The sequence below is a fragment of the Dermacentor silvarum genome, chromosome 1, assembly GCF_013339745.2.
Source record: "Dermacentor silvarum isolate Dsil-2018 chromosome 1, BIME_Dsil_1.4, whole genome shotgun sequence".
Lineage (NCBI taxonomy): Eukaryota > Metazoa > Arthropoda > Arachnida > Ixodida > Ixodidae > Dermacentor > Dermacentor silvarum.
In genome coordinates, this window is record NC_051154.1 from 53017284 (window position 1) to 53031711 (window position 14428).

The 14428-nt window shown below is 40.1% G+C and overlaps 1 protein-coding gene across 1 annotated transcript in view; it reads right to left on the reverse strand.

The window, feature by feature from the left end:
* Window positions 1–323: 323 nt before the first annotated feature.
* The window catches only part of LOC119463250 (vesicle-fusing ATPase 1-like), a 64339-nt gene continuing 50234 nt past the window's right edge, over window positions 324–14428 (reverse strand). The window contains exons 17-21 of the mRNA XM_037724122.2: window positions 14029–14095; window positions 13822–13901; window positions 13175–13371; window positions 9464–9515; window positions 324–7555 (exon numbers count right to left, since the gene is read on the reverse strand). Of these exons, the coding sequence (XP_037580050.1) occupies window positions 7484–7555; window positions 9464–9515; window positions 13175–13371; window positions 13822–13901; window positions 14029–14095 (468 nt within the window). The 3' untranslated portion in view covers window positions 324–7483. The remainder of the gene's footprint in view (window positions 7556–9463; window positions 9516–13174; window positions 13372–13821; window positions 13902–14028; window positions 14096–14428) is intronic.

A 14428-nucleotide genomic window follows, 5' to 3' on the forward strand; every position in this document is an offset into this window, starting at 1 on the left:
GCACTTGGTCATCAAATGACTTTTCTTCCTAAATGGAGCTCCTCCTCGGTGTACATGAGAAGCAGGTGTTGACAACGTGTTGTTTTTGCATACCATATGAGGCTCAAACTATTTCATTCTAGCTTGTACAAACGTGGGCTCCCTTATGCATCCCTACACACTAACAGCTTGTTACATGGTATTGAATTCACTTCACAGCGCTTTATAGTTTGCAGATTGACAGCGCAATTTGAAGTCCTAAATTAACACCACAGGATATTGTACTGAAAGGAGCCCAGGCCAAGCATCACAGGAAGCCACTGATCAGCACATTATTTCAAGGGGACATACCACAACTTGTTTATTGCAGTTTTTTGAAGCATTACATATACAAATAGAGTGCAAGTATGTTTTCTATTGCAATGAATTTTGATGTAGTCAACAAAAATAAAATATGCTGATATCAACCAACCACAAGTGTGCCATTAACTCGCTCGCAATTGTTCCTGTGAGTGCTGATGGAGCCACCAGCCAAGACTATTCCGTTTCTCCACTTCATAAATTACAGCACTACACCCTGACTGAATGGTACATTAGTGACCTATATGACAAGGTCTACAATCTGCACCCAAAGTCAACATTCATTCAGCATTCGTAAAACATTTAAAGGAGGAATGCAATAATTTTATTATCATATGCAGAAGCTCCCACTGTGCCTGGTGTGCATGGAGTAAACGTACAAATAAATCAAACTGAAACCCATGCACTAGTAGACACTATTCCAGGTGAAAAAACAGCATTGCACATGCGCCACGTCATCCTTGCCTTGAAGACAGAGCATGAGCTTGGTTGGTACAGTAGCCTTACAACCTGAGTGGTGAAGACTGCTTGACAATTAGCTCAATGTAGGTATTATGCCCACACCTAAGGTTTACTCCTTCCTTGCAGTTTGGACAATTCAAGGGTGAGCACAGTCCACAAAAAGTTTGAATGATGATCTAGCAGTGTGCGGTACCAAAGAATAATTAAAAATAAAGGTCAATCCCATATTTTATGGTGAAAAATGCCAAATAAATTTGCATCAGAGTTATGGAAATAGAGTGTACTGCTTATCGCTAATATAACATGAAAAAAAAAGAAAGCTATATCCACTAGCATGCTCCATGTTAAATTTAAGCTATCGAATGACCAACACAACCAGATATACGTTTCATGACGTACATCACGTGCAAGTGCTAACTCAAATGGAGGCATTCTTTAGTTAACTGTGCAGCAGAAAGGAAATCAAGTAACCTAGCAGAGCCTCAGCACAGAATCAGTTTTTCTTTGCTGCTTGATGCTTTACGAACATTTTTTTTTTCCTTCATATAGTTTTCAATTTATTGTAGCACGTAGATAGAGCAGCCGTATTTAGGGGCCCCATAATTTGTTTTGGATGCTTGAAAGAGGAGCTCATTAAAGGGGGAAGACATTTCAGGTGAAACAGAGCATTCACCATGCTAGTTGTATTCTTTTCACTCACTCAGGCCTTGTCTAATAGACCTAAGCTTTCACATTATCCCCCTGTTCAGAAACCACCAAATGCTAAACTCTACAACAGATGCACTATAGCTTGTTTCTTTTTGCAAAATGCTCACAGGAAGCTAGAGTGAATGTGTGGAAGCATACATTGTTGGAAGATTGCTGCAGCTGGAGATTCAAAGGTTTATAGTTTTCTCTCTGAAAGACACCCAAAATAAATATGTTCAGGTTTTGCCTGGTTCGGCATGACATATCAGGGTTAGCCTGTTGGTCCAGAGAGGTGCAACGTTTGCATGATGGGCACTATCCTTGCGATGTGCTAGACAAATAACTGTGCACATCTAGCAGCATCATAGACGCGTGAAGTGCATCATAGCAATAGCACAGTTGCCAGACAGTCTATACTTATCAAACACCCACACTTAGAGTTATTGTACCAAGCATGCCACCTAACTCGAGAAACTTTCATAAATGTTCAAAATTTTTTCTTAGGTGAACTTGCATTAGAGTTAAGTGTACAATCTTTTGAATGCAAGAAAAATCACTTCAATTTTTAAACCTTGTTTTATGCAACATGGCATGCAATACGCATTTGTCTGCCAGCCTTCATGGAAATGGTTGTTCCGTAAGCCAAGCCAAGATACGGCTCAGCTGTGTTTTGCGAGTAAATGTCATGTCATCTGGACACGCATATGCTGGGATAATACAAGTCCAAACAACTTACCACATACTTAGGCCAGTTATTGCATTTTAAAATATAAAAATGTCACTATTAGCATGATTAAGCAAACGAGCTCAAGGAAACTCAGGCTGCCAATTAATTTGTGCTCACCCTACCACATCTGATAGCTTCCTGGTGGTGGTGCCTGGTTTAGTGCTTGTTCACAAGGACAATTCTATTTTTAAAGATGTGAAGCTTTCTTTTTGAGTAACCCATATTGGTTTCTTTTGTAATGTTATGCTACTTTCAGGTGGATGCTAACTTTTCCTTGCATCAGCAGGACTAAAAAAAATTAAGATCAATGTTCGCTACTTAATCTTGCTAATGAGTCCTGTAAGCACTTAGTGATGCTTTCATGTGAAGAGCTACAGTTCTTGGTTGAATCAAAAATGTCATGCCCACCCCAGCAAACAATGTTTTCAGTTTCTTTGGTTACCTGCAGAAATTAAAACAATGACAGTGCTCACAATGGCTAATCAAATTACAATGACATATACAAGCCCTCTCAAAAAACAGTATGTTTGTCAACAAATAAATCTGGCACACACACATCCTCAGCAACATCAGATTTACTGTCAACAGTTTTTAACAGGAGTATGCGATATACTTCTAAATGATTGCTAAAAGCAGAAACCTTATGTAGTCGGCTAACACACTTAAGTTTTTTTATTTGGTTTTGTTGCCTGTCAGTGATTCACAATTTGCACAAAGAAATGGCAAGTTTAGGCTAACTCCTGTTCTGCAAGCAATAACAAGCTTGGAAGGTCAGTAAACAGCCTGCTACAGTAATGAAAGACCTACAAGGACAACACTTTGCAGCATACTTTACATGGAAACTGGTCTACAAACGTTTGTTGCTACTGACTTGGAGGCACAGTGATATACAGTAAAATTTGAGAACTAGCTATGTAACTATAACAAGCTGCTATCAACAAACACCAGAACCACAAGCAAATGCCCTTGCCACACTAACAAGGCTAGCATTTCAAAGCTCTATGCAACAACTTTCTACTGAAGAAAGTAGTAGTAATGTAGGACTACAGAGCATGATATTCTAGCAAGACTGAAAAATCAGGCACTAGGAAAGTTTTCAAAAATTTACAATTCACGCAAAGCAATTTTACCTCTGGCGCATTCAAGCAACCATGGCCATTGCAGCAGAAAAAGGAGTGAGTAAATTTCATGCATAAACACGTTTGAATTGCATGTCGCACAGAAGCTTCATTGAGAAGTGGACACATGAAGAGAGAAAAACTGAACTATGAACACACCAACATTAGCTTACATGTGTCAGGCTTGTCTACAAGAGCCCAGCAGCAACATCAAGTACGAAAGTGATAATTTTACTCTGCAGCATTCACAGATTTCTCTGGCCATGGGAACAATCAAATAATGTAACTGTATACTTGATAAATTGTGTGTGTCCTTACCTAACACACACAGAAGAAGAAATACAAGAAATTTGTTAAACATCAGTAAACTTTGATAAAGGAGGAGGAGAAGGATCTTGCAAAATAACCATGAAGAGAAAAAAAAAAAGAAAGATTATGGTTATCCTGTGCCACTGAATGACAATGTCAAGCAAATGTCTAAGATACTCGCATTCAATTGCTGTAACGAACCTGCACAACTGCCAACACCTCTTAACTATATGCCTGGAATAAAGCTTGCTCTCGCCAATTGCAGCTGCACTGCCTCATACTACGAGCTGATGCCGACAGATGGCTCTGGCGGCCGACACCATTGCCTGCGTGAACAGTAGCTGCTGCTGCCTCACTCCTGCACGAGTGTTTGGTTAACACATGTACCGTTCATCATCTTTGCCAGGATCTGCCTGCCCTGTGTTTCACAAGTGGTTGCAGCAAGAGGCACTAGTGACTGACAATAGTGAAACGGAAAGAGAACAGCAGCATGTTTTCGGCTTATGCTCCAGGCATCTTGTTAATGAGGTGCTGCAACTGTGCTCATGTAAAAGGGACATGCAAAGGTGATTTGGACATCAATTTTGTGCAATACTAAAACAAAGGTAAAGATACCCTCTCTAGAAGCAAATAAGCTTTACATTTAACAAGGACTAGAGCAAGTGAAAACCAGTTTTACTAAGACTAAGACTAAGAAAGGAAGGTTGTTATATTGACATAGAAACTGATGCAAGTAGTGTAACTGATGCTGTTTTATTAGATAAGGCATTTTGAAGAATAGAGGACTGTCCCAAGTATTTAATGCTTTAACTCCTAAAGATGAACCATGCTAGTTTCAGCAATTGGTATGACCAAGGGCAAAAAGGAAAAAATCTGGTCCGTTCAGTGCAAATTTAAGCCAGGCAATAATGGTTTCAATAAGGATGTAATTATGGTTAATGGCACTGCTGCTATTGGATTGCAATTTATGCTGACGTTTATGGTATGGATCCAAGACTAGCCACATAGGCTAAGGATCCAGATGATACTGTCAACCATTTTTTAGTACATTATGCTTGAATAAAGATTTCTTTTCTTTCTTTCTTTCATCCAAGAGTTAGGGTCATTATTTTGTATGAACATTCTATCTACACCCACGAAGCAAGAGCTTGATAATCTAAAGTGCATAACGCATGCAACTTCAGTGGCCAAGAAAAACAAAAACTATGCAAGCAACAGCACCTGGAATCAGAACTGCCAGAAAGTGCTGAATGTGAAAAAAGGCTTCAAAGTTGGCCACACAGAGACATATTTCAATTCCACTACAGCATTTTGTCAATAGAACTAAGGCATGTCTCTGCACTTACACATTATTTCAGTTTCAATTCATGTCACTATTTTGGCTTCAAACAACTGTGATGCTTGAATGTGCATGTGCTCAATGATATAATATTTTGTAGAACTACTTTCATTAAATTGGGTCAGCAAAAATGGCAAGCTGTTAATAAATTTATTTTTTTAATAAGAATAATAGAGCAAAAATTTGGAAAGCAAGAATACTTGGGAAATTGAGTGCCCTTTTCAGAAAAAAACAAAAACATGGTCATGGCTTAAAAACCATATGCTTAGACACACAATTACAACAAGTGGCAAAAATCTTTGCCAATATCATACCAAACTTTGGCTTCAAAATCACAAGAAATAAAGGAATGTAACCACACAGAAGTACTTATATGCCTTAAGCACACAAATAACAATACTTCTGCAAAAATAATGTAACAACAAAGAAAGAAATTAGAAAAGAGAACAAGTATCTAAAACTGTACTTTACTCCAGAACCATGCTCCACTCAACGTAAGTAAACATGGTCAGGCGAAATTATAAGGAAACTGAATACCATTTATTACAGCCTACATCAAACAGCAGGAATATTCCATTGAAAAACACATGAAAAGTTGCAGCTTTGTGGCCTTCTATAAGCTATCTATCAGCACATCTGATATGTCGAATTTTGCACACCTTCATGCCACAGAAAAGAGTGGTTTCTATCAGGGCTTCTGTTGGGCTGACACTGCTTCAAATATCCACAATCACTTCTCATTGCAGGAGAATTATTTAAGAGATGCTCATTCCTCTGTAGTTGGTGTACCAAGCCTTTAGGTCTAAAGTATGGGGAGTAGTCAAAGACTGCTTTTGACAGTGATGTGCAAAAAGTTAAATTTGCTGACAACACTTTTTGTTTCTATCTGGACGTCCCCCTTGTTGGGTGGCAACCAGTTGCGGTAATGGGTGCACCAGACGTTCCAGGTGCACCAGATGTTCCAGGTGCTCAGAGAATGTGGGTGTACATAGCCTATGCTGCAAATTCCATGTGCACAGAATTGCCCTTCGAGTGCGGTCTTTTGTGCAGTTTTTTGTGCAGTCTTTTTGTGCCCGACGATCATGCACTGGCTTAAGTGCCGTCCCTGTGGCACCTTGAATTGCAGTGGCTTTTCAGATATTATACTTGCATATAATGCTATATATTAACTTTTCATTACACTGTACTATTCTGCAATTTCTTGAAATTCAATATATTGGGGCTTTGCTGTAAGATTTGCGAACGTGCCAGGAAGTGTCCCAGGACCATCCAAAGCTCTAACATCAATAGAGCAACAAATCCAACAGAAAATGATGTCCAAAACAACTTTCAAATTTGCAATACAGTTGAATATTCAACAACTCTTGGATGAAGCCTTCATATACCTCCAGGTATGGCATTTTATGCAAGAAGTTAAAATGGAAGTCCCGTGAACTCACACTCTGCATTGAAAAAAAAAAAAAAAAAACATGGCAGAAAGTTGGTTTGTCAAAGCAGATTGTCTGGACTCGAGACAAAGCACACAGTGATGGGAAAACCTTTTTTCTTCACTTATCTACCCTAACACCACAAAAGAGGATAAGAGTGGTGAGAAAGTGCCTATAGGCAATGAAAGTCTTACTGCCCACAGCATATGCCAACTTCCTAAAAAAGAAAAGAAAAAGGCCATCAGAGGAACTGAAGCCTAAAAAAACATTTCAAACATTCACTGCTTCAAATACATACCATAAATAACAAAGTAATTACATTTTTTCATTCAAGAACAATATCACAATTCACAAAGGTAAAGATCAAATAGGAAAGTGGTAGGGAATCAAACATAATAGATTCACAATATATGTAGCAGAATCACCTGTTGTAGTAATGAATGGGTGTTTCAGTGAACATTAAAAAAAAATTTTTTTTTAAACTGCTTGTGGTAGATAGCACAATTCTAGTGCATGAGCTGGTCTACTTGAAGAGGCGGATATTACTTGCACAAAAAAATAATAAATGCATAATCGACTAATTACCGCAAGTTCACTAATTAAGTTTTCAACTAATTATCTTATGGCACATATTGCAATTTACTAATTCTCGCAGGTGAGACTGCAAGGCTATATCCACATGAAAAGAATTGTGTGAATGTCCGCTTTTTTGTGCAAGTAATGCCTGCCTCTTCGAGTAGACCAGCTCATGGACTAGAATTGTGCTATCTGCCACAAGCAATTTAAAAACAAATTTTGAAAGTGTTTCGTGAAACACCAGGTATATATATATATATATATTCGTTTTATTCAATTTATATTTATATATGCATGTAGACAAAGACACCAGGGTTGGTAAGTATCAAAGCAATGCTGAAAAATTATGGCCATCTTAGGAGCTATGAGGTGTGAACACCAAAAAGAAAAAAAAAATAACTGGCCACCATAGGTTAAGGTCAGATAGCTGGGCGAGACGAGAGCCGCATGAAGGCGACAGAGCCTTGGTGTCCATCCACCATTTGGGACAGGTGATCTTTTATTTCAGCTCAAGTGCTCCTTCTTCTTCAAGCTTGCAGATGAACTTGGTAACTCTGTATTGGGAAGTGGTCTGGGACCAATAACATTTTGTCAGCGATGATTACCTTTCTGGCTGCTTATCTATTTAATGTGAAATCACAAGTGAAACTACACTCAAACCTCTATGTGATGAACACTGATACAACAAAGTAAATCTAAGATGTCGCTCACCAATATCAGCATGCAACAAATGTATGGGTATAACAAAAATTGGATATAACGATGACATTTTATTGTCGGACCCAATTTTCATTAATTGAGTTCGACTGTAATACATTTCTCATTTACCGTAGTGTACATTAGAGCACACTATGATAAGAATAGGTCGCCAGTAGCAGAGAGAGAGATTTACTGGCCAGCAAACGAATTAAGAGCTTTTTTTCACAATGATCAGGTTTCAGTCACTGCAAACCCATTACACAATGAATGCTAGAAGCATTTAATGTTTTAAATAAAGACAAAAAATAGGCATTTGAAAATTAACAGTGGGGGTATGTAATCGAATAGAAAATTTTTCGAGAAAAACTACCTACAAATATGAAATTGAATACTGTATAGTTGCAATTTCTAAACTAAGTCACATATAATGGTTGCACTCAATCTGTTTGGCAAGAAAGGCTTGTTTAGCTTATTTGACACACTTAATGATGTTAACTGGATGTCAGGTCTACTGAGAAGCTTGTAAATAAGAAACAACTGAAAGGTGATCCTATCTGGCAAACCATGACAATGACCATAGTGAAATAAAGGAACAGCATGTCACCACATACACATAGCAGAGTGTATTTGTTGAAAGAGTTAAGTGTAATACTACAGTAATGCACATAGTTTTAGAGGAATCCAAACATGGTGAAATACTGGCGAAATAACAAATTGCTTTGCCTTAGTCAAGACAACAAATCTGTAGGCTGCTTAAGGTGAGGCATGCTTATGTAAACATAAGAAACTGTTGTGCAGAATTAAACTTCTCCGTGTGTTTGCTCAGGAACACACAGAAGTCTGTGCAACAACCGTGGTTTTCATGCAGCAGAATCATTCGGAAGGGTCTCCACTAGAAACACTTTTTCTCCCTGTAGATTGCAACAACCAATAATGACGATTCCTGCAACCATATCCCTTTGAAACTGGCAGATCGACGGGCAATGCCAGATCAGGCCAAACGGTAAATGGAGAAAGAGGAAAAAGCCAAAGAAGCTAGAACTCTTCTTATGTGCCTTTTGGTGGCACATCTGCTGCAGCCATCAATCTTTTCACAGACCGAGGCCGCCACAGCACTTGATTGCTCTACCAGTTTTCTAGCCACCCTTTTGAGGTTTCTACAGCTTCCCAGAGGGGAGGCTCAGTTAAGGATGGAGGTTCGTGGGTGGTGGTGGCACAAGATGGCGTCCCTCGATGGCCCGAGTGCACGGTGGCAACGCGAATGAAGAACCAGCGTCTGGTGGGGGACAATGCTTATTCTGCAGCAAAGCGTCCGGCCAGGCTGCTCCCAGACAACTCCTCCCTCTCTTATGCCGAGCACCCGTTTTTAAACGCGCAGTCGCGCTCGGGCTCCCCGATGCCGCAGAAACCAAGTGCCATTGCCAACGCATCGCTGGAATCACGGAGTCTTGAGCACGGGGTACAACAGAATGCAAAGCCAGGACATTCAAGGACAACGTACTTGATGGTCTCTTCAATGGCGTGGCACAGAAGGCAAGCTATGTTTAGCTCTGCAGTGAACTTGGCCCTGTTGTTATCTCTTTCAGTGTTGCTATCCCTTAGAGCAAATGAATATTCGACAAGTTCGAATAGTAATTTCTCAAATCGAATAGCAAAGACTATTTTATTTGCATTCAATATTTGGAATATTTGCACGCCCTTTATAAACAGGCATTCTTGCAATTACAAAAGACAAGACACTGGTTATCCTTCACAAAGTGTGCAAAGATAGATTACTTACCTGGCGGGCCATGTCTACATATGCCAAGAGCTTCTTGATTCCTATCCAGATCCTGATACAACAAAAAACAAAAAATGTGCCCAATGTGAACTACAAAAAACTGCAACTTAGAAAGCCAAATGAAATGCTTATCAAAGATTTCCCCCTTTGAAAGATTCACTAATTACATCTAAAGCACCACAACTACCTATTCAAACCTGATCATTTATTCACAATACTATCATGCAACATTTTCAAACACTGATATAGGCCTGTTGTGCTGCCCATGCGAGACTGCAAAAATGCCAGTCAGCAGTGCCCTCTCTGCCAAGTTTATCGATTTCAGGCAGCACAGAACCCGAGCCCCTGCTAATAAATGTGTGAAAATGTGGTGTACCTGCTTGTCTGGGTCAAATTGCAGTGGAAATTTTGGATAATTTTGTGCACGAGAAAATTTTTCACATGCACAGTACACTGTGAAGAAAGAAAAATGCTGCACCAAAGTGTGCCAAATACACATGCAGTGCAGAAAAAGTCTTAGGAACAGTTTTGCCACATAACTGTTTTCGAACACAGCTGAAGTCGCACAATGTCAAGCTGCAATGAACTGTTGCAATGAGTAACCATTTGCTGTATGGCAATAACTCAGAACCGTGACCTTGAACAATACTACAATCAACTGATCAAGCTAGTAAAAGGATGAAATCAGCGGCTAGCATTCATACGGTGACTGACCCTCTGACAGGCTCTGGTACCTGTTTACACATGCTGCTATTGGGTAAGCCACAAACCTATTCCAAGAGTAAACACAGAACACTTGACAGTGACACTCAGTTAATTATGTGGCCGAGTCTTTGTACCTTGTGTGTTTCTGTGTGAAAAGGCTGTGTAGAGCAAGAACACACAGTCACATTTGTTCAGTGACTTTGCCATTCATCTGCTTCTAGCAACATATAAATTGAGTGTTATGTCACACTTTTAACCACATCCCCCCAATACTGCATGCACAGCTGGCTCTTCATACAATGTGAGCAGACTTTGCTTCACTTATTAACCTAGCAAACTGTGTTTGTGCAGAGTGCATTATTCTGGTGACTTTTTGCTTAATTCTGCTACTGCTGCTTCACTAGCCCTCAGAAACTTACTTCCAAGACCTCTGAGTTCTGGTGCATAGCAGTCATGAATTTAAATATAGCACCAATGGCCATTTCAAAGCTTTACAAGATTTCTTGCTCCCACTTTCCACATAGTTTTAGGCTACAAATGAAGAGCCCTTCCGACGAGCTAAGACACTGGCAACCTCCAGCAAATGCAGATGCCTTCTGGAGCTGTTTGAACAATCAAATAAGCCCAGAAATGAAGTATGCAGGTGAGATCAGTTCTAGTTCCTGGCGACAACGTAACTCAATTAGCTGAGCTGAGCTGTGGTTTGTACAACCCAGCTAGTTTCGTTGCTTACCACCAGGTTACGCCATAGTGCCTTCAAAACTCCAGCTTAACAAGATTACGCTATTAACAGTTTTCTAAAGGAGGCTTAAATAAACATTTGGGAGTGTGAAAGCCGCATTCACTGCGTATGAAATGATAGTACAACTGATGTGTTCAATAATGTAAAAGCTGTAAAGAACAGATTGTTTTGTGTCCAAATTCTTACATGTGTGCTCTTGATTGTATTGTTTACGAAAAGTCAAACCTGAAAGCTGACAAGTATGGGTGAAAAGATTGGGACAAATATGTCCCACTATCTACCCAGGTCATTTTCATCAAGGAGGGCATTACATGGCCTTGTGGCTCGCTTCTACCTCCTCATGACTGCTTGTAGAATGATCAGAAGCAGCCAGTGTGCAGTACTACACTATACAAGCCACATGTACAAATTTTGCATCTTCTGGTTATGTTTATTGAGCACCCTCCATACCAGCAGCGTCATTTAGGGCTGCCCAGTACAACAGATGCTTCTTGGAAAGCTTGAAAGGCTGCATTTTTCATACACCGGGCATTGTTTTTTTCATCGTTAACAGTATTTTTTAAAATCCCACGCGGCATATATAGCACAATTCTAATACTTGAGCTGGATTCCTCTCAGAGAAAGACCTTATTTGCTTGAAAAATGAAAATAAATATTTGACTAACTAACAAAGTTTCACTAATTCCCTTCTGGATTACTTTACGGAATATATTGCAATTTATGAATTTTAGCCAGTGACTTCCAAAGTCCATACCTACCCAGAATAAATTCTGAGAATGACACTAGTTTCAATATAAGTGTTTAGAAAGTTTGCAATGAAATGCATTCGTGTTCCAGTACTTTTTGAGCTTCACTGCATAAAAAGGTGTTTTGTTAAAAAAAAGTAAGTGGAACAAGGGCATTTTTACCACAAATTTGACAGCGCTTATCTCAAAACAGGTGTATTTTAAAATTCATTCCAAGTGGATGTGCTGTGTGAGATCCCTGGCTTCAATTAATATATTGCAATGTGTGCACTAAAGTAAAGCGTAGTTAGTGAAATGGTTAATTAGTCAATAATGCATTTTGATTTCCAGTGAGTAATGTCCGCCTCTTCGAGTAATCCAGCTCAATGAGTAGACTTGTGCTTTACGCCTCAAGCAATTTTTAAAGATTCTGTTAATATTAAAGAAAAAAAAAAACCCTGGTATGATGTTTGGGTGAGGCTAATAAATGGATAATTTATTTTTGGTAGTAGTGCGTATAGCAAATTGAGATGCCTAACCTCAGAAAAATCTAAGTACCACAGCTCTCATAAATACAAGTGACAGTGGCCACAGGAGAGCAGCTACCATGTGGATGTCGCTCAAAAACCCGCTTCTTTTGTACATGCAGTTTTTCTTTCTAGGTGCATGGCATCTTTCGGTGTAGCGGTGGTTCCCAACCCATCACCACAACTTTTGATGCAGCCACCTCTACTGTCACAGCTTGCACAGGTGGTGGCAGCCAGTATTGCTGCTACGGTCAACATACCGTAGTGACTGTCACCACTTCACCACTTTCGAGCTCAAGCCATTACTGACATCACCAATCCAGACTATTAAGGCAGCAGCCATCACCTCACTGCCTTTAGTTGGCACGAAAGAGCCAGCTACCATGTGGACATTGCTGAAAGATGCGTTTATTTGGATATCTAGGTACTTTATTACCAATGACTTACCTTCAGACGTAGCCCACAAGTAGCAAACATGAAGCAGCAGAAACTGACGAGCAGCACACTGTTTTTAAATTGCAGCGACTTCTTCAGAGACAATCCTGTTGCTGATTTCGCCTGGTTCAAAAACTTCTCTGAATAAATTTCCTCAAATAAACTTCCTGAATAAACTTCCACAGGTACCCCACTGGCGTCCAACAGTAGCGTTGGAGACCGAACAGTGAGACTTTTCCATGAACAGAACTTATTTTTCGTAAAACTTGACGTAACATTCATAACATCTTAGAACAAATGGAAAATTCAGCAGAGTTTGCAGGAATGATTATGGCAAAGTGAAATTGCCCTGAAAAGTGGGATCAATATGCCCTACTGTTCATATCAAAGGCCTGTATAGTGTGCAGTGTTTATTGCCAAATTATAGTAGCCCAAACCGATTTCAAGGCAATAGATCAGAAACTACTAAGGGGGTGCAGACAGCATACAATTAGCCTCATGCCCCACATGAGGGCCATAGGCCCAATCAAAAAACCTCCCAGTACTGCAGAGGAAGGAAGAAAGGAGTGCCACTAGCCTGCGGCCTTCCAGATGCTTGGCAATCTGATCCAGCTCAGCCTTGGTGAAGCAGTCAACATCCTCAAGTGCAGCCAGGACATGCTGGGGCAGGGACAGATTTGGCACCCGCAGAACAGCTGTGAAGGCAGGGCTCAGACCCATCTCATCCAGCACTCCCTTCAGGCTGCTCGTGCATAGCACAAGCAGCTTGCGGCCCTGCAATGAGACAGTGCATATGTGCCTTCAAGATCATTGCTATGCAATATATGCCTAAATCTCTTAGGATACTGCGTAATAGGGCTCTGTGTTCAGATTAAAACTATGCACTCCAAGTCTTTCAGCACATTTTATTTATCTGGCACAGACACCACACAGAGTTCAGTGAAAACTCTACAAATAAAACATACAGCAGCCCCATTTTAAAGCCACTGCAAAACGCTCAGAACATCACAGTATCTGCCAACTTTCCCAGTAAAGAGTTATTTAACATATAATAATTTACAGTTTGACACTTGCTAAACTGAAATCTAGAGCACAAGGATGTCTACCGTTACATATTAACATCCAAGAGCATTCACTTTAGGAAAGAGCTCTTGCCAGTACCAGATAAAGCAAGATTTTTAACATAACATCTACTTAAACAGCTATGAATACAGCAAATAATACCTTTGGAGGATCCTTCTGTAGAAGCACCAGAAGAGCTTGCAGCACCAGGTTTGAATACCTTGGTCCAATGGGGCCATAGTCTGTCAATGCAAATGTACCACCAAGGGCAATAAGTTTAGGGTTTAATAATACAGTATATTTTATTGGAACTCCCTAGCCAAGCAAAAATGATCACGCCTCTTAAAGACAGCCTTTCCAATAGCTTACCCAATAAGCGTTCAATATTGTCTACCAATATGCAGCTTTGCTGAGACTTGTAGGCATCATCGAACACCTGCAAAATAAATTTTCACCTTGACAATAAATAAGAAGCGTAAACAAGCACTCTGGTGATTTATCATTCTATTTCAACTCCTCAAATTATGGGGTTTTACGTGCCAAAACCAGTTCTGATTATGAGGCACGCCGCAGTGGGGGACTCCGGAAATTTGGACCACCTGGGGTTCTTTAACGTGCACCTAAATCTAAGTACATGGGTGTTTTCGCATTTCAACCCCATCGAAATGCGGCCGCCATGGCTGGGATTCGATCCCGCGACCTCGTGCTCAGCAGCCTAACACCATAGCCACTGAGCAACCACGGCGGGTTATTTCAACTCCTTATCTCA